The sequence below is a fragment of the Mya arenaria genome, chromosome 9 (genome assembly GCF_026914265.1).
Source record: "Mya arenaria isolate MELC-2E11 chromosome 9, ASM2691426v1".
Lineage (NCBI taxonomy): Eukaryota > Metazoa > Mollusca > Bivalvia > Myida > Myidae > Mya > Mya arenaria.
In genome coordinates, this window is record NC_069130.1 from 35,097,788 (window position 1) to 35,124,791 (window position 27,004).

Here is a 27,004-nt window from a genome sequence, read left to right on the forward strand (position 1 = left end):
TAATTAAACCATTTGAGGAATTAACAAGTTTAACTGCGGAAAGGAAAAAGTAACAAAGGCTCTGTGATTAGATGAACAAGTCATTATACAATGCATTTCCTTTCACTGTGTTGTATCATTCAATTGTATAAATTGTTCTGTAGAATTCCATCCAGTAGTTTTAAACTTATGCTCGAGACAAGAAAAGTTATAAAGGGTTATAACTATGTTAGAAAATTAGAAAGAGTTATAGTTATTGTACACTGTGCCTTCTCTCAGTGTATATAAGGTTTAATGAAATTCCATCCAGTAATTTCCGATTTATGCTCCAAACAATGAAAATTGCAACGGCCGACCAAAGACTGACTCCAATATAACCCCTTCAAACTTCGTCTGTAGAGGCCATAAAAATATTGCTAATGACTCACATTCTACTCATATTTAATAACTGTGATAACACATAAACGTTTAGTTACAAGGCCAGTTTCCATTTCTAATCTATCCTCCATTGTTTGAAAAAGTCATTTCCTTTGTCGTCTATGACTACAAAAGCTGGGAAGTTTTCCACTTCTACACGGTATATTGCCTCCATTCCTGAAATGATATCGGGTAGGATAATGATGTATAATAACATATTGAATAAGTTACATGTAATACATATACTCGTCTTATATTTATATCGGTCTACATCAACACCTGATTGAGTTACATCTAATGCACCTAATTGTCTTAAATTTGCATCTACACCTAATGCAGATACATCTAGTGCACCTTATAGTCTTAAATATGAATCATTCTTCATTTACAATTAATTAAGTAACACCTAATACACCTAATGATATTTAATCTGCATCTGTCTGTCGCTGATTCAGCAACATCAAATGCACCTAATTTTATCATAATTGCATCAGTCGGCATCTTCACCTAATTCGGATACAGCTAATCACCTTTGTTACATCTGCATATTCATCATTTTTGTCGTATCAATATTTACAAAACCCATTCATCTCTGGAAAAATATTTCCATAGCTTCATGTAGGATCAGGTAGGAATTATTGCCCAAGAATATCCTTCATCGGACATAATTTCACACTAACTTACATATAACTAGGGATGCAAACGAATGGCAAAATTGATATTCGAATATTCGGTAATTCTTTCGATCGAATATTCGAATATTCGAATACCAAAATGAACCTTTAAGAATTGTAGTAAACTAGTATTCACTAACGTAATAGCCGGGGCCCTGTTACCCTTCTGTGTCGTATACGGTACACGCGACGGACCCTTATTGTTCCACAAATTAGCCTCTGAATTTCCCTATTTTCAAGATATATATCCCAAGAAAAAGCGATATATCTTTATAAAAAAAACCGAATTATACCAATTCCTCTGCGTTCATTTTTGTAAACAATGCAAAATAAGATCAGGTAATTGCGTATTTTCCCGGATTTGCATCCTCGTTCTGGGATTGATGTTTACGATCTATAATTATAGAGAACGACACCATGGCAAAACGTCGATTTTGACTGATGTATTGTACAACAATACAGGACATATATCCTTAAACGTTAAACCATACAGTTAATTTGTACGCAAGAGCGATATATCGAAAACCTGGAAAACAGTTTAAAGCACATAACTAGCACATGTCCTTCATATCATCAAGGTGATTTTAGCAATATCGCCAAGCTTGATTAGCAGTGAAGACAAAACATTGGTATAAAGGCCGATCTCTTAAACCCTAATTGTCATGGCCATTTAAATGTACCCAAAATAATTAGAATGTGTTTGATGTCACTTGTTTAACAACCAGTAAATGTAAAATTACGGGGACTGTTTATAGTTCCCGGCGATATATCCGATATGACGCGTGTATAGTGTCATCAAGTTCACACCTCTGGCATTAGGGGTCCATCGTTGTAAAAACAAGACAGACGAAGATGACAGTTGTAGGCAAAAAGTTAATTAATTTATTAATTCAACAAAAACATCGAATATTCGAATACCTATTTTGACATTCGAATACCAAACGTTCGATCGAATATTCGAATATTCGAATATTCGTTTGCATCCCTACATATAACCTTAAGTTCGTTCCAGTAAAGGAAATAATCCTGCATCTGTGGATTGCTAAATAATGATTTGAACGAGAACTGAGCCTGTACTACATCATACGCATAAAGTCTGCACGTAATAATGGCTTAAAGAATACAGTCAAAAAGGTGACCTATCAAATACAGTAATTTATAGCTGTTGTTAAAAATTATTGCAAATTTTATCTACAGCTATACAGTACAGCTACAGCTAAACTTATGCCGCCAATGATACAGCCTCAGCTGCATATTTACAACAAACTGTTGTATTTAAAAAGTTATAGATATAACTACAACTGTTATTCATGACGTTTACTGAACTTTATTGATACTTACAGTGGTAAGTAATATTTTCAGCTATAAATTTACAGCTATAGCTGAACTTTTAAATACTCCTGTAGTAGTGATATCTTACTGGCGTTGATAATACACTGTTGAGCCACTTGGTAAGCAATGATGCGGTCCAAACGCTTCAACCAGCCCAACTGCGTTCATACCCCGATATTGACATCAATCCCGCAATTCATTCCTTAATCTTACCAAGGTCAGGGTATTCCAGAAGCTCTATCGACTTGAAGCATTCCGTTGCTATGGTACCAGCTATCCCGCCAATAGATGCCAAATAGAAACCGCCGTTTTCTTTACAAGCCCTCACAACCTGAAAATGACGAGCAATATCTCGCATAAAACTTAATGAGCAACGTTGTTTCAAGAGTCAGTGACATGTTAACCTATAAACAGTTTTCCTTTTTCTTAGCATTATTCAAGTACATTGCGCTAGGAGTTTTATGAAAAACCGATGTAAACAATATTGACAACCCCAGTAGCGAACAAACGACTGTGGCATACTGGATACTGGTAACATTTCAGGCGAATAGGGGGCGTGTCCCTGTCGTTTCCATTGATGTATAAATGATTTTTACAAAGATTAACCGCCAAAGCCAAGTAATAAACTTAACGAGAGAGGAACCAGAAAATATTACCGTTTTCAAAATTAACTACTGATCAGCAGTAAAGATGGGGATGGGGTTACCGAATTAAAACAGACAACAAAAACATGGACGTTTACTGATGGGCTGAAGCGGTTTTCTATCTGTTCGTGTGAGTGATAAATGGCATTATAACTTTTATGATTATATTATTAACACCTTTTCCAGAAATATTATCAAAATGTGTACGCGCTTATCCAGCAATAACATTAGGACAACTTTAGGAAACATGCCGACCTGTTTACTCCGGTTGCCCTTGGCAATCATGACCATACTTCCGCCGCCCTTCTGAAACTCGTCCACGTACGGATCCATTCGCCCACCCGTCGTGGGGCCAATAGACCCCGTAGCATGACCCTGAAAGCATATACTATTGTTCAAAAATACAGGGGCATCCGCATGCCGGCCTACGGGTTTATAAGTCCTGAAGTTTGACCCTGATTAAACGGATCTGTATACGACGTACACGAAATGATTTTGAAAAGCGAAAAAAAATCGTATTGAGAAAAAAACAAATGAAATCACGGGCTTTCCAAAAATAATAAAAAAAATATATCTAATTAATACGATTTGTTCGGCAGATTGTTCGCGTCTTTATTCAATCTCTTGCGTTTACATACTTCTGGGGTTTTCGACGGCCCTGCATAAATAACTGGATGCTGTTTAAAGTAGTCCGGAAGCCCTTCGCCACTGTCCAACCTTTCTTTCAGGCGCGCATGCGCAATGTCACGTGCGACTATGAGAGTTCCGGTGAGAGTGACACGTGTTTGTACGGAAATTTTCGACAAATCCGCTAGCACCTCCGCCATAGGACGGTTGACATTTATCTGCAAGAGTTTATTTTGCTTAACAATAATAGGGCAATATATCCCCTCCTACGTTATGCAATAGTTATGGTAAAGGTGTAATGTATTGAAATTCAATTGATAAAGGGAAGCAACCAAGAAACAAAATAAATCAAAGGTACAATGATTAAAGTTGTTGATAGCATTTAGTCGTTCAAAATCATATTTAAATAAAATTTAATTAGAAAAACGCGCCAAATTTTCCTGCTTTGGTACCATATGACCTGAACTACATGTAGTGACATTTAACCTAAAATAACCAAAGGAGTCACTCCTACCATCGATCTAGCATAAAATGACTATGCATTACTGCAGTTTAAAAATGTCAGAAAATCTCGAAAGGCCTAAATAGCTTAAATATCAACAACATGGATTTGATCAAAAAGTGTTGAGTACGAAAAACATTCAAAGAAACAAGCATGAGTTCATTCCTATAAATGTACTAGGGTTTTACACTACCTGTGCCACGTCCTCGCTGAGAGCAGTTGAATCCACTTCCGGGAGAAACTGAGCCGGGTTGGTCTCCAGTTGTTCCAGAAACACACCCTCATGCGTGATAGAACCTAGAATCTAAATATATAGTTGAAATGGTATGATTATGACGCCGCGGAGCCTGGAATCGGAATGAATGCAGATATGTATGATACTCATAACGCCGAGCTATGGGTCTTAATGTGCATGTGCATTTTTCCCTCGGAAGACGTATTCCACGTTTCGGTTGAATATTTTCAACAGTATTTGAGTTTTGGCCAAAGTTTAAGTGCTTGCAAAACGACGACGCCGACAACGACGCGAGCAACGACAACGAGCCAATCACAAAATTCTCGACTTCTGGCTTATATTAAAATACACTACTTTAAAGATGCACCATAACCCCCAGAAAAGATTTACCACAAATAATGAAAAAAGGATGAATGAATATCGGAAACAGTCGTTTTTATGAAGGATACCGAGTTTAATTTTAAATCAATGAGCATAAAACACGGTATTTCTACCTTATGAGACTAAAGTAGACCCCAGTAATTCTTTTAGCATTCTCCAATCATTTAATATTTTTGCGCTTTCTGCTATTAAATAAACGGTTACAATCTTGTTATAAGTAATTAATAGGTTCCATAAATGCATTGTTTAGCAAGTAGTTTATCAGTCAAAATTTGATGTTTGTTATACTTGTATAAATGTTTTGATTTTAAATAAGAGTGTCACTTTAAACAGTTCATATCAACGAAAACACTATGCATTTAATTATAACATTTTGTGCAAGGAAAAGCCCAGTAAGGATGAGCTTAAAGCAAGAGATAAAGTAATTTATTTCTGATTTGTAGCTGTGTCTTAATATTGTCCAGAAACGCGAAAGTCAACGGTTAATTCCGCTTTTTCTGGTCAAAGAAATTGATATTCGTGAAATATATTACAGTGAGTTGTTTATATACATAAAGCATCAACCTGTCTGTCGGCGGAACACGACACACCAAGGCCAACAGGACACGAGGCACCGTGACGTGGCAGACGTATTACTCTGACATCATGGCAGAAATATTTTCCGCCAAACTGGGCGCCGATACCGGTCTTCTGGGACAGCTTCCATATCTGCTGTTCCAACTCCAGATCTCGAAAGCCTCGACCATGCTCGTTTCCTATAAAAATGTCGTAGTTAAAATTCAAACGTTTCCAGGCAACACAATCTTGCTAATTTCAAAAATACAAGAAATCGTGAGTTTTCTTAGCCCTAAAATACATCTGGTTAAGGTTATCCGACCCTACCTACAAAATAGGCGCTTAAACTACCGTTTTTCAAGTCAGTTGTTAAGAATAATTAATATTTTAATAAGATGTGTTTTATATTTATTTTAAAACCTTTGAAGCTTGAACCAGAGTATCACTTTAACACCATTCTCCCATGATGCCAATTTCTTCTTATATAAAGCCTACCTTACCCTATCTGCTTTTGATATGATATAACCCTAACCAAACCATTTATTTGCCTTACCAGAAGCTGGAAGGGTATCCAGGTACCTAGACGTCGCAAGTTTAACAGTTTTCAGGTTGAACTCAGCTGATGTTCCACCCACGACCAGGGCTAGATGATAGGGCGGACAGGCTTGGGTACCTAGTGTCTGTAAGTAAAAGGTTAGATAGCATGCATTTATTCTTTCACTTGATGATTTAAGATATTAAGATATAATTTGTTATACAATAAGTAAATTTATGCTATTTTTTCTTCAGAAGTATTGTAATCAATGGTCCAAATTTGATGATATTGGACGTGTTCGCCGAATTTACAGTTAAGAAATACACTGCAGTGTCAAACTTTAATCTAAACCCTTTCCGAATAGTTAACGTAACATTTAATTTATGAATAATATTATATTGGTGAAAATTAACCTGTATTTTTTCGTAAACAAACTCCAGCAATTTTTCCGGGTTAAGAAGCGCTTTGGTTTTCTGGTAAAGAAAAGTCTTATTGGCGGATCCGCCACCCTTAGCCAGAAACAGGAAGTCGTAACGGTCACTTCCGGTGGCGTAGATCTCCACTTGGGCGGGCAGGTTCGTCCGTGTGTTCACTTCAGTGTACATGTCTAGTGGAGCTACCTATTAAAGAGATAATTTAAAAACATTGTACGCATGTGCGTGTTTTACATGCATATTTATCAAATACTTGGAAATGATATATGTACCGTTTCATTTCAGAAATACTTCTACAAAGTTATCTGTAACGAGCAGGTTTAATATTGTTTTGAACGTAGAGCTAGCAAAAAAGCACAAAATAACTATTGCACATATAATTGTGACAAGCTCAAAATCAAACCATACAGCTTTCTATGACGAGTAGACATGATAGACTATATTATATCTCTTATAAAATAAACTGAATAGAATCAGAATATGATTTAGAATGTCCAAAATTCAAGTAATTAAAGAAATAATTGTTCAAAGAATATTTATCATTTGTCTTGATTTAACAAATTTCGAAGTTTATATATATATATATACTGCATATGAATTCTAATAAAAAATAATATTTTACTCAAAGACTTTAGGATCATATTTAATCGAATGCGTTTGCTAAATAAAGAAATGTCGGAAACTAGCTCATAGAGCTTATATTTTTTTTTATAAACATATACCCGACTTTAAATAAAGAGTTATTGTATCTTGTATTTTGTATGTTCTTGTATAGTCTTCATGGTGTGTGCGTATTTTAATTGTGCTATAAAAGTGTAATAAGTTGTTTGCATGCTATACATATTTGAACTGGACGTATAGTTACTGTAAAGGTTTGACATTGGTATCCATGGCAACGTATCTAACCTGGGAGTATCTCAGGTTCTTTCCGGTGTACGTGTTATAAATTCCCCTGGATATAGACTCTTCGTCCCTTCCGTCCGTCAGTACGTACTGGCCTTTCTTCCCTGTAAGGTTTGAACTGGAGATTTAACACAACTGTCCGCAAATCAATCATCAATCTAGCAGCTAAACAAAACTGTATAACATTTCCATTTTGCACTGAAAGAACATTCAATTTTACCAACCAAAAGCATGTAACACACTTTAAAGTGTTTCGTTTGTCACCACACCCATCTTGTGGGTTTAATATAAGTGTTTATTGTTTATTTCGTTTATTTAGAAATCAATGAACACGTACATATATTTAATACACTATCAAATATATATCGATCCTTTGCGGGGTATGCGCCAGCGCGTAGCCAGTGATTGCTTAGCTATTTACATATGAATTCTTGTAAAAGGCTGTTTTAATTTTTGAATTGGAGTTTCTTTAATAATTGTGTCAATGCAACATGGCGTACATTTCGTGGTGATATACGATAAACACACCATTTTGAAGATCATTCAATTCGTGGTGATCTGTTGGCAGTACGATATACACACTATTTTGAAGATCACTCAATTCGTGGTGATCTGTTGGCAGTACGATATACACACTATTTTGAAGATCACTCAATTCGTGGTGATCTGTTGGCAGTACGATATACACACCATTTTGAAGATCACTCAATTCGTGGTGATCTGTTGGCAGTACGATATACACACTATTTTGAAGATCACTCAATTCGTGGTGATCTGTTGGCAGTACGATATACACACCATTTTGAAGATCACTCAATTCGTGGTGATCTGTTGGCAGTACGATATACACACTATTTTGAAGATCACTCAATTCGTGGTGATCTGTTGGCAGTACGATATACACACTATTTTGAAGATCACTCAATTCGTGGTGATCTGTTGGCAGTACGATAAACACACCATTTTGAAGATCATTCAATTCGTGGTGATCTGTTGGCAGTACGATATACTCACTATTTTGAAGATCGTTCAATTCGTGGTGATCTGTTGGCAGTACGATATACTCACTATTTTGAAGATCACTCAATTCGTGGTGATCTGTTGGCACTACGATATACTCACTATTTTGAAGATCACTTAATTCGTGGTGATCTGTTGGCAGTACGATATACACACCGTTTTGAAGATCACTTTATTCGTGGTGATCTGTTGGCAGTACGATATACACACCATTTTGAAGATCACTCAATTCGTGGTGATCTGTTGGCAGTACGATATACACACTATTTTGAAGATCACTCAATTCGTGGTGATCTGTTGGCAGTACGATATACACACTATTTTGAAGATCATTCAATTCGTGGTGATCTGTTGGCAGTACGATAAACACACCATTTTGAAGATCATTTAACTCGTGGTGATCTGTTGGCAGTACGATATACTCACTATTTTGAAGATCATTCAATTCGTGGTGATCTGTTGGCAGTACGATATACACACTATTTTGAAGATCATTCAATTACCTACTTTATAAAATATAGGACAAGTACACTTGCATATATCTCACGTGTTTGCAAATACATGTTTACAGTAAAATACCTATACAAATCCCTGTCCCTGTGTCTTGACATCCCGGAAGTACCATACCAGCCGACACGCATGCGTTCTTCAGCATTTCCGTCGCTATGAAACGGTCATTTTTCGAAGCTTCCGGGTCTTCAAGAATGTTTGCTAATTGCTGTAAATTTGAACGGTATGATCCATCCATTTGAAATATTTCAGAAGCATTCAACACAAAGCGTCAACTATGTTTGTCAGTTTAAATCTGATTATTCGAAGTATTTTCAAATTATATACCGATATGAGCACTACTCTACATTAATTTGTTCACCTGTTGGAACTTAGGATTCGTTGACTAGCGCAAAAGTGTGGTCTTGTGTTTTGGGGGAAACCGGAGTGCCCAGAGGAAACCCACTTGTAAGGCTTGGTGACCACAAACCAAACTCACATGCGCCCAGGCCGGGAATCAAACCCGTGTCGCCTTGGTGAAAAGCGAGTGTGCTAACCACGGCGCTAACCGGACAACCATGACTCTGATTTTTGAATATTAGACCAAAATACATCTTCCGTACTCTATCTTAAATTCTTTCCGTATAGAAATGTTTTAGTTTTAGTGCATAATATGTATTACAGCAGTTTGTTTAAATTTTGCAAGAGTTTAATATTTACAATTTGACGCGAATCAATCAGAACGCGACTTTGAGTCCTGTTGAAATAAACACATTACCCATAGGTTTATACAAATTCAAGATCATTGTGAAGTTTCGACTAAAATCCTTTATTGAAGCAACCCCATTAGCAAATACTTTAAGATGACTTGTCCTGTACAGATGAGCCATGTCAACCATCGCTTCCTCGGAGAGCAGGGTGAGAGCCCGGGGGTCAACCCGTAGAAATGTGTGGTCACCAAGTCTGGTTGTCTCAACATATTTGTCTGAAAATGTGAAAATACGCTAATTTGATATTTGTAAAATGTGTTAGGTGGTCTATAACGTTGATTGTCGCTCGTATGACCTAGATGCCTTGCCTTTAAACAAGAGTAAATCTCCTGCGCCAATATTCTCTTAACTATTTGGTTGAGTTTGAGCCTCTGGGCCCAAGTTTTCGAAACTTCTTAAGCTTATAACAGGATTAACGGTTAGCTTGCTATTTTTGTCTTTCAATAATTTGCATTATATTTACTTATTTCAGAGTTAATATACTTAAGATAGGAGTATCTTCACTATATTCACAATGAACCGTTTTTCATTAACCAAAATCCAATTGAAGGATGTATTTTGGCTTATTGAAATACGCTTCTTAAGCCTGGTAAACTTAAAAACGTTCGATAAATTTGGGTCCGGCTCTGAAATTAGAATACTTAAATGTTTGAAAATATCTTTATCATTATTGCACTTTTGAGAGAGATTTTACAACCGATTTAGAATATGATGTTTTGAGTAATCAGACTCAAACTCGAGCACGTTACTGAATATGGACCCCCAGGGGCAGTGATTACGAACAGTCTTAAGTCTCAGACTCAATAATCAATATTGCAAAACTTCATTTTATTGTGACTTTCCTTTTAGGAAAGCATTGATGGTGAAGTTTGCTGAAATATATTAGTATTTGAATGTTTTACCATTATTTACATTTATCTTTGTAAAAAAATCGAATACATATGAGTTTTTGTTCATTCATAGAAATGTTTTTCTGATTCTGAGTCTAAACTTGAACTTAAGACTTTACGGTTATCATGGCCCTAGACTGTTCGACTTAGTTTTTGAAATCTAAGTATTTTAACTTAAAGTAATAGGAAACGGAATATAAGATAAATTGTCGTTAATGGAAGACAATTCATAATAGATAAATTTCCATTTATTCTACCTGACCAATTTCTTCTTTTTGTAAACAAAGACACAATACGGTTAAACACAACTATAAAATAAGGCAATTTGGAAGCCAACTTCTGATCTTTTGTAATAGTTAATCAAATTAGGATTATTTGAAAATGAGTCGAAGGTGTGAAAATGAATGCGGCGATGCCTGGACAAACTTAACACGTTTTGTTCTTTCAAGAAGATATATTTTTACAATAGCTACCCGTCAGTTTTCTCAACGTCACTTCCGGTGGTCTCTCTAGCTCTAGAATCTCCTGGTGGTGGAATGGTTTTACACCGGAAGTTGTTTCTGCTTGCCACGTGACTGTTGACTGTATGCATCGCGCATGCGCGATAAGTCTGCTGACGGGAAGCTTCCTGGATAATGTTGCAGCCTTTGAAATCATACAGCAACGTTTTAAACACAAAACAGTGCTAAAATGCGCTCGTATTTGTCTAAGTGTTTGTAAGATGAAAAAACACCTTTCAAATTCATCTTAAACTATGTTTAATATGATGTGTTTTTTTGCATTAACGGTACATTTATTACGAGACAAATGCGTTTACGTCTCTTATCCATTGCAAAACGGAAGCACATAAAAATCGAGTATATAAGCATAACTCACTGTATTCATTACAGTGGAATCAAAAGTAGAATAAAGTACGTACCATCATATTCATGTTTAAATGAACATCCCATCACATGTATTAACCTAAATCTAGGTCAACAATGAATCTTTCATATCTTGAATGAAGTCAGATATTAAGCTTTATGGTATTGAAAGGGCACAATGTAGGTTGATAAGTTATGTTTATGTTTAATGTTTAATGTTTAACTCATTTAAGGATTAGTATTCTTATTTTTCGTGCGATCATGCATGAACGCTCGGCCGCGATTTTGCAAATCAAGGAAAAAAATACTAATAGGCCTTCAAAGACGATTGTACGCTTTTTAACTATAGGATAGGTAGCCATATAAGGAAAAAAGAACGTTTTAATGAATCGGAGGCATGCAACAAAATCTACAGGCATTTATCGATGCCTGGCTTTTACTAAGACATACCGCTTCTGTGAACACTATTCTCGCAAATTAAGATTACAAGTCAAAACATTTACATGTATGTTACTTCGAGCGCAAAACGTACTCGATAACGCCATCACTACTCGAAAGCTCCATCACCAGAGCAACAGCGCCACTCCTTTTATTATTATAGCATTTACTCTTTTAGAAGTGCTTATTTGTAAACAACGACGTATTCGGGAAAAAGCTCCTCGTAGCCAACCTGCAGTTAATGTGTTCTTTCACGGTACTTCATTCTCCGATTTTCGAAATATGCCCGTTTAATAAAATTATCAAATTAAATACAAAACTCACGCATGTAGAAGTAAAAACAAGGCACCGCTGCACTTAAGTCTGAGCAACTCATTTTCTTTGAACCACCGTTAAGTGGTGAAGCTGGCGTTTAATGGCCGTAGAGTAGGCATTTCTGCGTGTTCTGTTATTTATCTTTCGATAGTCAACCTAAAAACGCAAACTGCCATCTTTCTTTCTGACCAACACAACATTAGATGAGAAGGGACTATCTGAAGGCCTAATTGCATCATCTGTTATCATTTCATTTAACTGTTGCCAAACCTCCGCATACATGGCAGGAGGTATATTGTGATAGGGAGTTATGAACGGTGTATACTATCTATATATGTTTGATCAGGGTGTATCTTCTATGATGACATTCAATTCCTAGTTTAAGCCTTTTATAAGTGACCCCCCCCCCCCCCAAAAAAAAAAAACCCAAAAAAAAAAACAACAACAACAATGTATACAGTACACAACCAACCTCTGTTTATTGATCTTAATCTACTTGCATTGATCCCTTCTATCAGATCTCCGATCTGAGTATCATGCTGTGCAGTTTTTGGAAGTTTTATTATAGAAATGCACCCTAATCGGCCCTGAGCCAATAAACGAATACACGGGAAATTGTCCCCTACTGTGACACCAGTGCAATTAGCAGGAGATGCACATCAGGGGATTATCATGCCAAACATTCCTTAAACTTTGCCTTTAATTGCCAATTAATCGATAATTGACATGGATGCACTAATTTGCATGTCGTACCACTATAGAGAGTGTCATAAGCCATGTGAAGTAGAAGACGGAAATCACGCGCCAAACGCGTGGAGATTATGCAGACGATTTAAGACGATCGCTGTTTCGAATTTTTTTTCAAAAATGAAAAAAAACACAAGTTCAAGTAGCCACGAAAGTATAATTTTTCGGAAACCACGAAAGTTCATGCCAACAAATATAAATGATTTCACAGTAACCTGTAAGTACAGTTTTATGTTTGATACGAGTACTTTTACCAATACCAGTGACACCATTAATAAAATATGTTTCCAATAACCTAACAATTGCCGAGAATGTAAAACTTGGTTCAGCATCAAATTGTCCACGTCTTTCTTTATACCTAACGTTTCAACGAATGACTGCGTATCTTCTGTAATACTCATTGTAGAGCCCATTTTTGATTCTGAATATTCAAATATCTTAACCTTATACACCTCACACATTTCAGGCTGAGGCTTACAAGCATTACAGACTCTAACTTGTACCGTAACACTATCACTAGTCTCAGCAGACTACAATGCCATCGATTGAACTATGTATGGTTTGTCGCTAACTGAACTCTCTGTAACAAAATGACAAACACGTTTGGCGACGTCTTTGACGATCCCGTTGACTACAACTATCCCACTTCCACAGCACTTCTGCCGGTTGTAATTCACGTCAGGGCGTCAAATGCTGTCTGCCGTGATTATTATTTAGAATCTCGTGTTGTTTCCTGACAATAGACTGCCTTACATCGGCGTATAACATTTGTACGGATAAATACAGGACTCGGGCTACCATCGGGTAAAAATGAGTTTACTGTTGTGTAATTTGAAAGCCTTTTGAGTGCAGAAGAAGAAAACGAAACACATTTACCAAAACAAATAAACAAGCTGTAATAACCTTTGTTATCAATAGTTTTAACTTTAAGTAAACAGCAAACAAATACATTTCAACTGATACCATATTTGCATGGGTTCACACGCCACAATAATGTAACATCAGGACATGAGGGGTTTAGGTTGTGGAGGTTGAACGAAGAAGCTTATTTGTTGGCAGCATGTGCTTTCGCAAATTCTTCGACCTTCCTCGCTGAAGATAGAATCACAATGAGCAAAACAGAGTAAACCAGTATGCAAGTAATATACTCTGAGAAAACCCGTCAATCTCCATTCACCTCAACAACTGAATTCATTGATATGGACGAACAGAATCATACAATAATATAATACCAAATGTTCAGAATTTCTTTTTTTTCGTTTTTGTTTAAAGGTTTGTAAGTAAGCCTACCTTATTTACCTGGAAAATACCACAAATTTCCAATTCAGAAATATAGTACCCGAAAAACACATACACGAAAGACAACACAATATAAACTCTATTCTTTTAGCGAGATTTGGCAAATTTTAAATGATCGAGTGAATGATAATGGTTTCTTACTCTGTATGTTCATTTCAAGGGTTGAACTTTTATTGAACCTTTTTTTTTAAGAAAAAAATAACACACCAATTTAAGGATAGTACGAAGGTTTTTTTTGTCTTCCTTTAATCTAAAACGATTTTGCCAATTGACAGACATTAATAGTTGTGTTATTTATTTTTAAGGATATTCAGCAAGATGCGCTTTATTTAATCATATCATTCTATTAAGTAGACAAATTTCTATTAATTTGCATCAACATTATGCTAGAATATAAAGACCGTTTCAGATGACACAGCACTTTCTGATTTAGAAAAAGGAAAAGATGACTAAACGGAGCTGCATCTATGATTGCATTAAGGAATAGATCAAACAAACATCATACCTGAACAAAGTTATATTGAGGCCATTTTTACCAATATCTCAATCTCGAAAAATGGCTTAGACAACCCATATTACTGCCAGATACATTAATGGCAACCAACCAACAAACAATAAAAGTCGCAAGCATTCAGATAGGTTTATGCATTCACTTGGAATATTTGTCTTTTTTTGAAAATAATTAACAGTTCTAGGTGTAATCTGTTTCGAGTCTTGAAGTTCGATATTCGTTTCAGTGACGTATCTATCTAGGAAGTTTGCGCAATGTACAATGTGAAAAAATGCAGACAAAAATAAATATGGAGTGAATTCCGTGGAAGGTAGTGCGAAAAAACAAAAGAAAAATGATATAAGAATCGGTATTTAAAGTCGAGTATATAGTAACAGGAAAACTGTTAGGTCAATGAGCTATTTTCCGACATATTTTAATATAACAAAACATCACCTCCAGGGGCGGTACCAAGATGAGGCATTAGTGGATATATAATAAAAAAGTATATGCTTTGCATTCTTTAGAGTTGTTTCTGTTACATTACGTATATTCTGTCCTTCTAGATTTTGATTCTGACCGAGGTTATCCCTGGTCCCAATGTATACACAAAACTCAAAATTGTCAAAAATGTTGCCTATTCGAACCACAGAAACATACATAATATTCATTGAAATCCTACTAAGCCATGCGCGTTGAACATAACAGATGGTATTAAAATACAACATCAACTCATGTGTTGTAAAGCTCTCTTTTTGATTTGAATCGACTGCTTTTATGTATATTTATATAAAAAACAACAGAAACAAGCTCATTTATGTATTGAAGTAATCCGATTAATGTTTGTGAACGACACATTATCTTTGACAGACTCTATGTATACGGACCCAAAACGGTGAACAAGTCATTGTCACACTACTAAAAGTATTTATCACTACTTTCAAAAAGGAGTATATCATTGGACGCAAAATGCATATATAATTGTATAAGCCCCATTATGAAACTCTTTTTATTGAATAAATCTACATGACGACATGTTACATACTAGTCTGTTGAATGTTTGTGTGGACAATTAATAGATTATAAAAGACAAATACGAAGAAGCACGTATTTGGGTTTTGTTTATAAAAGTATCTAAGTAGTAACACATCCAATATATATAACAATAATTTTAAGCCGTACCGATAGCGACACCTTTGGATTTCTTTAATACCTCAACTTTGTGTTAATTTCAATGGTATCTTAATATGACTAAGATCTTTAGCATGACGGGTCCTTTCCTGAAAGCTCAAGTTGTTTATATGTTAAAATCAAAAACCTTATCTATGACTCCCGAAAGAGGAAAACTCATTTATATCTTGCCCTTTCAAATATATACGAAATATTAAACAATTGGTAAATGACAAAAACTCAAAAATTGTTATTCTGTTTGACTGAAACTACAATGACTGTATGTTAAATTGAAATTCAGCAAATTTGATCTTAATAAGTAAACATATATATTCACAGAGAGTTAGATAAATGAATACAAACACTCCCGGCCTCCGCCATGGTTATTTTATCAAGCGTTGTCAGGGTGACGGTGAGATAAATACATTCAGACACAGGTCGGCCTCCAGCATGGTTATCTTATGAAGACTTGTCAGGGTGACGGTGAGATCAATATTCACAGACACAGGTCGGCATCCACCATGGTTATCTAATCAAGCGTTGTCAGGGTGATGGTGAGATAAATACATACAGACACAGGTCGGCCTTCGCCATGGTTATTTTATCAAGCGTTGTCAGGGTAACGGTGAGATAAATACATACAGACACAGGTCGGCCTCCACCATGGTTATTTTATCATGACTTGTCAGGGTAACGGTGAGATAAATACATACAGACACAGGTCGGCCTCCACCATGGTTATTTTATCAAGCGTTGTCATGGTGACGGTGAGATCAATACATACAGACACAGGTCGGCCTCCACCATGATTATCTGATCAAGACTTGTCAGGGTGACGTCGAGATCAATACATACAGACACAGATCGGCCTTCGCCATTGTTATCTTATGAAGACTTGTCAGGGTGACAGTGAGATCAATACATACAGACACAGGTCGGCCTCCAGCATGGTTATCTTATGAAGACTTGTCAGGGTGATGGTGAGATACATGTTAATACATTCAGACACTGGTCGGCCTGCGCCATGGTTATCTTATGAAGACTTGTCATGTTGACGGTGAGATAAATACATACAGACACAGGTCGGCCTTCGCCATGATTATCTGATCAAGACTTGTCAGGGTGACGTCGAGATCAATACATACAGACTCAGGTCGGCCTCTGCAATGGTTATCTTATAAAGACTTGTCAGGGTGACGGTGAGATCAATACATACAGACACAGGTCGGCCTCCAGCATGGTTATCTTATGAAGACTTGTCAGGGTGACGGTGAGATAAATACATTCAGACACAGGTCGGCCTGCGCTATGGTTATCTTATGAAGACTTGTCAGGGTGACGGTGAGATAAATACATTCAGACACAGGTCGGCCTCCACGATGGTTATCTTATGAAGACTTGTCAGCGTGACAGTAATATAAATACAAGACAGATTCAAGATTCTAGATTTATTTACAGAATATCCAGAAGGACACAAATGACAAAACGGAACAACCAAAAATAAAACAAATACCAAATACGCAAATACACCAACAAGTTCAGTAAATCAAAATATTTAATATGCAATTTATAAATTAGATTAACAATAAAAGTCAATAACGTTATATGTTTCATCACAGATAAGTGGAAATAAAGGATTATATATACATATATACAATAGGTGTGCTATGATGAGAGTTATGTCTGCAAACTATCTGTAACTCCCTATATCTGACAACTTATACAAAACGGAACTATAGGAAGCCTAAATGAAATCACTTAAAATTCACTTTTGCAATAGTCGTATCTGAATCAGGTAAGATTAGTTTAAATTAGTTTATGTAACATACTTCAGAGAATCATTGTACATAAAAACATTGTAAATATTCAGTATGTAACAATACAGCCAGATGGTATGTGTCGAAGTGAAAGGTTATATTTAATACATGCTTACAGATTTAAACAACCATGTGTACTTTTAAAAGCGTGCTTATTTTGTTTCATGTAGAGTTACGTCACCAGAAGTATTTGCATACATCATTTATGAAACTATCACTCTCGAATTGGTTTTACTAAATAATAAAAGCTGAACACTCACTTATGTAACAGTAATTCTATGTACAAGTATCTCATACATGTTTGTTAAACGAGTAAATATTCATAACTAACTACATAATACAAAACGTTACATGAGAAACAGATAGATAAAAATAACCATACAATAATTAAGACGTACATGTCAACTGCATTGCAAACATATATAAAGTTACTAAGTTTTCTTAATATGTCTTCTTTATCAGATGTAATTAATTGGATGCATGTTTAGTCTACGTCTGTAAAATAGAAGTACATATTTACGTCTTATATCAGAGTATAAGCCACATTCCAGAACAAAGTGGTATTCGTCTTCTAAGACTTGTGTTACATTTCTTCTCACCAACGGGTATAGGATTTGGCTTCGCCCATCTTCCACTCTCGATCAGAAGTATATGTGCAGATACACGTAACCTTGATAAACTAAATCGAATCTTTTAAATACTGCATGAGATTAATTTAAGGTTGGAGTTTAAAACATGCTATATTGTTATATAATAATGCTCTGCTAGAGACTTTTAATCTTCCATTCCGGTTTTGGATAAAATTAGCATTTAGTCTATGTTTAACATTAGCAAGAAATAATTTATCATCCCTTCTTCTTGGAAGAGCCATGCATCATAACAACCGAGTGAACTTAACAGATAGCGTAATAACTAACACCAGTTTTTTTATAAGGGTACCTTTCACAGTCATTCAATAAATGGTTATTTTATCAAGCGTTGTCAGGGTGACGGTGTGATAAATACATACAGACACAGGTCTGCCTCCGCCATGATTATCTTATCAAGCGTTGCCAGGGTACGGTAAAATCCTGCTAAGACACCGTTTTCGAAATATTTCGAATGTAATGTCTTATATGTCTCCCAACAATCGCATATCGTGTCTTATCAAGTAACGAACTTTGTCAATTCGAGTCATTAGAATGATTGGATTGAGCAGAGAATTTACACTCAAAAACCAAAAACTAAACGCTGTATCAATATTATTTCGTAAAATTGTTGTAAATCTTTGAATAGAAATTGTACCCAGAGCAGACAACAGTGACACATTATAACATACAGTCATAATTATCAGTGTTTTTACAATCTTCCTTTGTGCTGGTAAAGAGCTCGATCGCTGCATTTCCGGCTTTTTGAGAGTTTTAAATGTCAATACAAGCAACACGTCCGCTGTTATTAGCGGGATAAGCGTAAACACCCAGGTCACGTTCACCAGTAAAATTCTGACAAACACATTCATTTTGTTCAGCCAACACGATCCTTTTAAAGACCTAGTAGCTGATGTGCTTGCAAATAGAAACAAGATACACATAATTAGAACTGCAACAAATGCATTGATTGCTTGTAAAATGTGCGTGTATGCCATCTTCCATCCTTCTGTCGACAAATGCGCTCTCTTTATCCTGACGTATCTTTGTATACACACAAACATAATATTCAGCTGGCATGCGGCGCTAAAGCCACCTAGCAATATCAAGAACGAGCTACACATGTAAGCTGAGGGAACATCATATACATCTATCATACCAATTGCAATTAAGATCCCCCCAATAATCGAATCGTTAATACTTATGTACATCAGCTGAACGAAATGACCTTTTTCTGAAGACGCACTTCCTTTGAGGATGCGGATAAGGTACATCATTATCACGATGTTCAACAACAATATTGTTCCACCGTATACCCTATCTACCCACATTTTTTGAAGGCCAGTCAGAAGGGCATCTTCGTCTTCAAAGTAGGTTTCTAAACTTGAGTTTGTAGATTCGTTCGCCATTTGGATGATACCGACCTGCAATGTAGATTCATACGAAAGCATGTGCATGTGTATAAAAACTTTACCATTATGTGTGCCCGTCTGATCAAATATATATCTTTTCAATCAAAAGTTTAGAGACATTTGAAAGATAAAAAAGAGAAACTATGTTTTGGTTTTGGCTGGCTAGAGAATGATCCAGCATGTGACGCCTTTATCTTCAATTATTTAACATAGGTAATCACTTGGAAGAAAGGTGTAGCTAATGCATATCGTTTTTTTTTCATAATGTTTGTTTTTGTTTGTTCCCAGTTTTAGTACAATGATGCTTTAATAATGCAACTCTATGAACAGACAGTCTTAAACTGTTTATTTTCAGACTGTGTGTGATGGCCATAGTTTCAAACAAAAACTGCATTGTATCTTTGAAAAGTATTTTGCATTAGGTACTCTGAATAGATTCTGCAGATATAGTTGGGATCCCCAATCATTGAATCACTTGGGGTTTACCTATTAGTTTATCATTATTTGTTTTATTATTAAGTTTCCTCAAGTAAATGCATACTTTGATAAGATTTACCTTTTACGTTGTTTTTTTATTCAGGATTTTTGGATAAGCGTGAATTTTGTGCACTTAAACTGGTTAAAACCCCCAGTAAATTTACATTTTACGTTCCAAGACGGTACCTAACAATCATTGATAAACATACCTAGTTTTCTTTATATAGTATATATGCACTGTGTTGTTTGAGCTTTTGATCCATGTTTCTTCTTGATTGTGATTTATTGTGTTTGTTCTATGCCTATGGCGTTTACCCTGTGTCATTAAACAGGGTTTATGTTTAAAAGGTTTGGCTACTGAGCTTATTTCTGTAGTCTTTCACATAGATATTCAAGTTAATCAAGGTATATACATTTCGTCATATACTGAATCGGTCATATGCATCGCAAATTTATCCCAAGATCACGTTAATGTTTTATTTGTTTGTTTATATATAAAAACATAATTATTTACTTACGTCAAATCGCTATCAAACTAGAGCATATGAAACGTCCAGTATTCCCGAACAAATGTGAGTACGTGCCGCTTGATGTTCCGTTATGCTAAATTATTCCTGATTGCACGTCCCTTATATACTAAGAACCTGTATGAACATGACAGCTCCGATATAAAACAAAATAGGTGTGTCGACCAACGTAAATAAAACAACTGTTATATTAATTTAACTCATGCTGACGTATTTAATCATAGACAAACACTACCGAATAAATCACTTGATTTGATGTTAAAGCAAGCTGTGTCATATGATTTTCTGTGTATGATTGTTTCACACCTTATATGATAAGTCAATGTTGGGTGTTCCGGTTGGATTTATTCATTTGCATGTGGTTCTGTATTTGGTCATCGATTGCATGAAGTAGAAATATACGCATTATTAACGTTGTTTGCCTTGTACTTCATTTCCTTCATTTTGTATCATCCGAGTACCCCAATGTGTTTAGTGTCATATTGATAAATATGTGTTTTTGATTCCTCGTAAACCTGTTTAAGCCCATTCTAATGACTGTTTGATCTAACCGTCGTGATGCAGAAACCGAAACATAATTGAAGTTTATTTTTTACATGTGTTCATGTACCTTTCTTTAATGTATGCTAATTATTCAACCGTCTGACCCTAAACATTGTCACAGAAACAGTGTTGGCTAGTGGTCGTGAACCTGCTGCCTCCATTTCGTCACGCCAATTGGAGCATTTTCCAATTTGTGTCCCGGCACTTGGCCCAATTTCTTTCAGTTTGCATGTTCGCCCCTAACTTGGCGCAATTTTTCACCGCCACTTGCATTGCGTTATCGCATTGTGGCATTCTTGCCGCGTATAGTCGAAAACACGACTTGTATTGTTGTCGCTTTTTCGCTGTATCATGACAAATGAAACCTTAAAGGACATTTGTTATTTGACAAATTTCAACATTTTCTAAATAAATGTCTGAATCAATTACAAAATTTGGAATTCAGCCTCTTTCTAAATACGTTGCTACTGCTAAAACACATAATTAATATTCGTTATAGAATGTTAGACTCTGCTTTGTACTATTATACTTTTAAATTGAATAAATATACTTGTTTTAATATATATTTGTTATTGTTTCTTTTTCATTGAAGAAATATATTCCAATGATGTGCACTCTCCTTTGTTTACCAACAAGGATGAGCATCGTGACATAGGACAGGCTATGGATGAAGCCTTATGTGATGTTGAAGTTAACGGGTGAACTTGAATAAGTTTCAATCAAGGTCCTGCGGTTTTAAAGTATATGCCATTATTACACATTACACATTATTAATTTATACTGCATTTATTTGCAATGATTGCGCGAAAGTTTGGCACACATTGAGTTGTTCGGAAACAAGAGAATCTGCAAATGATAAGGCGCTAATTATTGCACTTTTCGGACTGGTAAATGTGTTCCTATGAAGAGTTTAACGCCCATGGTCGCTCGTTAACTGCCGTCCGCCATGTTGCATATTTATAACAACCTAGCAACAACGTTTCCCTAATAATCTAGTCCAAATACAGCAGATGGGCACAGATGATGAGACTATATTTTTTTTATACAAACCAAGATATCCAAGTTTGTTGTCGTTCTTGCCAAACTTAGCCTAAACGTTTCAAGTTATAAACCAATTACAATGACCCTTACAAAAGTGCATTGTGTAGACAAGACGCTATTGTTGTCAATGTTAATTGTGTCGATTATTGCAACGTAGTGCTTCTAAAATAAACGATTAAATTAAATGCCTTTATCGTGTATGTACGGGTGAAACGCCGAATAATTTCCATTTTGTCAGAGAAAGAACAATCCGAGGCTGTATTTTCGCTGACATAATGTACAGTTTGAGACTTTTCACTTACTAAAAACATGTAAACAATGAGGTCCAAATTATTATTTTCGTGGCGTTTTTGTCATCTTATTGGACACAGTCACACCCATTAAAAAGGTACATATCATGTCTATTGCTTAGGCTTATCAAAATAAGTTTGCACTTTTATACATATAAATTATAAATAATTATTTTGGTTATCATTTAAAACAATCATCTTTCAACTGCTACGGATATATAACAAGTGCAAATATGATGATTTAGATGATGATTTAGATGATGATTTAGATGATGATGATTTAAATGATTTAGATGATTTAGATGATTTAGATGCTGATGATGATGATGATGATGATGATGATGATGATGGTGGTGGTGGTGGTGGTGGTGGTGGTGGTGATGATGATGATGATGATGATGATGATGATGATGTTTAAGATGATGATTTAGATAATGATGATGATTTAGATGATGATGATTTAGATGATGATGAAAAACACTGAAAACTCCACCGCCGTGAACTGTATCGGCAATGGCGGTAGGTAAGGTTGGTTGGGCGAAGCACGTCAGCTGGTACGTCAAGTGTTGTCGTGCTGGTGGTGGTTTATATATTAACCACAGGGAATGATGTTAATGGTTCCGTTGGTGGTTTAGATTACTTGATCGGGATACACGGCAATATGTTCAAAGCGGTGAAGGTTAATGGACAAATGTTGCTCACGGTGCCGATGGATTAAACTTAGCTGCGGACACTGGAAATTGTGGTGCAGAAAGTCATGACTTTGTGTACTTCATCGTCTAGAAGACTATATCGGATGTCCGTAATCTGGCTGTTAGTAACTTTAAGTTTCAATAAATTACATAATTTTTCAAACAAAATTAATATTAAATCTTACAAGTTAAGTTGCAAAGAAACTTCCTTGAGAAAGTGCACATTGAGTGGACCGTGAATCATTCTGATGATGCACAACCTGACCCTCGCACAATGCGACGGACTGCGCCTGTTCAAAACCGGCTCCACCAAGTAGCTTTCAACCTTTCACGTGCACGATCGGGGGACTGACCATCATCAAAGAGGAGTCATACATCAACTGTTTAAACTCCAACGCTGAATCTGACACCTTCTAGATTACGTTCAATGAAGCGAACGGACTGCTAAAATGGGGAAACATACTGGTTAACGACTTCTTCATCGATGGCGGAGGCTCCGTTGCAGTCAGTGACCGCGGAAACAGACCGGATTGGGGACCTTGTAGTACTTTTTATAATATCAACTATTTACTATTTATTTACAATGCTAAATATCGGAATTGGTCTACCTTTTACATCAGATTCTTGAAACTGATATTTCAAAAACATCACTTAGCAACTGCATACCATATACAATGGATTGAAGAAAGGGTAGACCATGCAAACATTAATTCAAATACAGGTAGGTTGTCGATTTCAAATAATAATAATAATAATATGTAATATCATGCGTTTAAAATGTAATAACCGCCATGTGGCGTTTATAAAATCCCAAGAAAAATTAAGAACGACGATATGCACGCAGTGGAATCACAAGCATTGACGCGGCAACGCAGTGGCATCGCCAGTTGACGTGGCGGGATCGCACTGAACACCGAGCAATGACGCGCAATATCAGCATGCCCGAAAATCCCTGCCACACCTAGCCGCGTACCCACTGCGATTGCACGGCGTTATTCCTGGAGCGCCGTGAGATGGCAGGAAACAATATAATTTCATGCAGATGGCGATGTCACGGCGTTTCCACGGCAACCTTGGTGATTCTACCGAGTTCTAGTTGGCGATTGTCTGTTTTCTGTAAATAATGTTGTTGCCTATATATATTTTGCTAATGTTTTATGTACATGCTGTTTATTTTCATCGGTTTCCCAAATGCTTCTCTAGGGCTTCCAAAATAATAACATTTAAATGATTGATGTTGTTAATTTCTATAGGAGGTTATAAAGTGGTATCCAGAGAATGCTATGGTCATGAGTGAATTATCTTTTAATGGGTTATATAACTCAAAATTTGACGATGTCATTAGGAAAGATAAATGAATAAATTTAAGCTGTTCAAGAAGTCTCCAAGAAGCAAACTATTAATAGGCTGTGTTTTTTTCCTTCGTCGGGATATTTTCTATTATTCGGTTAAGTTCAAACCTGCGAATGCTCAATTCGAACAAGTCCCCTTGAGTTCAATCAACTTGCTTCTTTCCCTTGCAGTAAACGTTTAGATAATGAATGCATCTGAATAAATTGCTTTCACCAACCTAGCTGTCGTATGGTCAAAAAGGCAGACGAAGTTAGAAGTTTTGCTTTGAAGAGCACTTTTCACCTCTTTTGAATTGGGCCAAGTAAACAAAACAGCTTGTATTCTCTGTTAAGTTATAGAATAGTATTTCTTGATAATTTAAGACAGGAAGCTTAGATCGCATGAACATTTATATTGTATTTGATGAATACGAATGGCCGTTGTATTTCTTACTGTTTTGGACATTCTGATTGATAATTTTAATGTTTAAGCAATATTACAGAAGGTTGAAAGCTTAGGCGTTGGAGAATTCAATACTTAAGCGTCGACCTTTCTGACGCCCCCGTGTGGCCTGTTAGGGTCGGACTTCTCCTACGACGAAAAGGTTGCTTACCTAAACGATTATCGGCAATCTTTTCAATATTTCGTTTTTCTAATGAACAAATCCACGAAGGGAGAAATTATTAATATAAACACCGCGATATGAGGGATATTCTCCTGCAGCCAATGATAAGTTGTCCACAGGTCATCATTTGGCTAGTTGACTAAATGAAGCGATTTGATTGGTGAGTAGTTATAATCCGATAAATGTTGACCAATCAATTTACATTTTGGATAACTTTGACAAAACCAAAAACAAAATCATGTTTTTACATTTAGCTGCTGTTGTGTTACTTACATTCCTGCAAATGTGCAAACCAAAGATGGGCGCTTATTGGAAGATACCGAAGCTGAACTGTGTAATGACAATTGACAAGTGCATTGCGTTAAGGCTTTTAACGTTTAGGACCATTTCGACAGCGAAGGGACATATTATTCTCTATCCTGCCAAGTTTTCCTTCTTCAAGGCCGTTGGAGCTCAAACGACGGTGTAGGCACCTGGTCATACCAATAAAAAGATAAATACCTTACTGCTGACGTCCAAGACCATGTATAACCTGACTCGATCATTCAATTGACGAGAAAAGTGAACCATTTTCAACTGCAATTGAGCAGAACACGAACATAATTGGATTGTATTAAACTTGTTTATTTGATAAAAAATAACTCAGACCATCAATGCAATGTTTTTAATTGCTCTGTTTATTATTCTAGATGATTATGTTTGTAAACCGGTCACACAATACCATTTTACATGTATTAATGATACATGATCGAGTATTTATTTAACTTCACAATAATTGTAATAACCATACACTAATATATAATTGATTAGCGGACGTGATATTTTCTAAAAAGATCACTATTCAATTTTTATTAAGTTACTGCATGTATACTGGTTTACATGACAAAATATTTTGAATTAATTTTCCCGCTTTGTTGTTAAAGCAAACTGATGTCACGGTCTTTATCTACACAAACGAAAAAAGGCAAACAAATAAAGAAAACGCATTTACAACAACAACAGATACAAACTAAACAGATAATTCTTTAACAGAAGAACAATACAAGGGATATTTTATATGAGGCTAGTATAGGGCATTACAGAGCACTGAATGATACCAACCATACACTGTCCTCGAGGCGTTGACAGCGTTTCGGGTGCAATTACTAACCAAATCGTGTTTAATAAACCGATATTGTCTTTTTTTAAAACATTATTCTTACTACTTATTCTACAAATTATCAACATGTATCAATGTTTCGAAACCTATTTATGTACATCTTCACTTGTTAGCATTGATCCAACTTGTACATATGTCCATACATCACAGCTCCTATCATCGAACTTGAACTTTAATCGTTGGGAATAATGACGCGATTTGCTGAGAGGGCCTTTTTACTGCCCTCTGTACAAGATCAATCACTGCAAAATCGCCAACTAACAGAAGAACAGCATCCATGGAAACAGCTTTATTCGCTAAAACTGGCTGGATGTTGCTGATCAGTGTGTCAACACATGGTTGAAATAAACCATTCCAAACGTCTGACTCTATTTTAAGTTTGTCATTGGTGACTGTGACTTGATCTGCATACTTTGTGGTTTTAATTGCATCTGAAAGCCGTGATTGTGTACATTCTTCAAAACATGAGAACAGCGATAGGGGCAATTCAATGACAATATTTTGTCTGCCACACCGGATATTTATCATTTTAAGATGCCAATCTTCTTGAAAAAAAAACAAACTCCGGGTATTCTGTGCGATACTTTGACAACACCCCAGACCCAACAATCCCCATAAAGAAGTTCTCAAAGGCTGCATCAACGCTAGCCTCTCCGCAAGGTAAGACATTAGAAGCTAGGATCTCGTGTAGTGCTCGTCCCCTCTCACGATGATATACAGTTATATGCACAGTTTCTACAAAAAGAAAATGAAT

General features: G+C 36.0%; 1 protein-coding gene across 2 annotated transcripts; it reads right to left on the minus strand.

Annotated features, from left to right (window-relative positions):
• Positions 1-403: 403 nt before the first annotated feature.
• On the minus strand, positions 404-11,357 carry LOC128203158 (fumarate hydratase class I, aerobic-like). Of its 2 annotated transcripts, XM_052904444.1 has the most exons (13): positions 11,307-11,357; positions 10,861-11,032; positions 9,585-9,712; positions 8,818-8,956; positions 7,222-7,322; positions 6,295-6,501; positions 5,900-6,026; positions 5,356-5,546; positions 4,369-4,479; positions 3,685-3,891; positions 3,302-3,421; positions 2,616-2,733; positions 404-573 (listed from the first exon to the last, which is right to left on the minus strand). In XM_052904444.1, the coding sequence occupies exons 1-13, from the start codon at positions 11,316-11,318 to the stop codon at positions 473-475; spliced, it is 1,734 nt and encodes a 577-aa protein (XP_052760404.1). In that variant the 5' UTR covers positions 11,319-11,357; the 3' UTR covers positions 404-472. The 2 variants fall into 2 exon arrangements, with proteins under 2 accessions (XP_052760404.1, XP_052760405.1); XM_052904445.1 differs by lacking the exon at positions 404-573 and having other exon boundaries at positions 2,620-2,733; positions 3,302-3,434.
• Between the last annotated feature and the right edge of the window lie 15,647 nt (positions 11,358-27,004).

Bases quoted from the DNA above. Each gene is read 5' to 3' on its own strand.
- LOC128203158 (XM_052904444.1), bottom strand. The intron at 5,547-5,899 runs GTAAGGCAAATA...ACATTTTTATAG, and splicing joins GGATACCCTTCCAGCTTCTG to GAAACGAGCATGGTCGAGGC. The intron at 3,892-4,368 runs GTAGTGTAAAAC...AAACTCTTGCAG, and splicing joins TCAGCGAGGACGTGGCACAG to ATAAATGTCAACCGTCCTAT.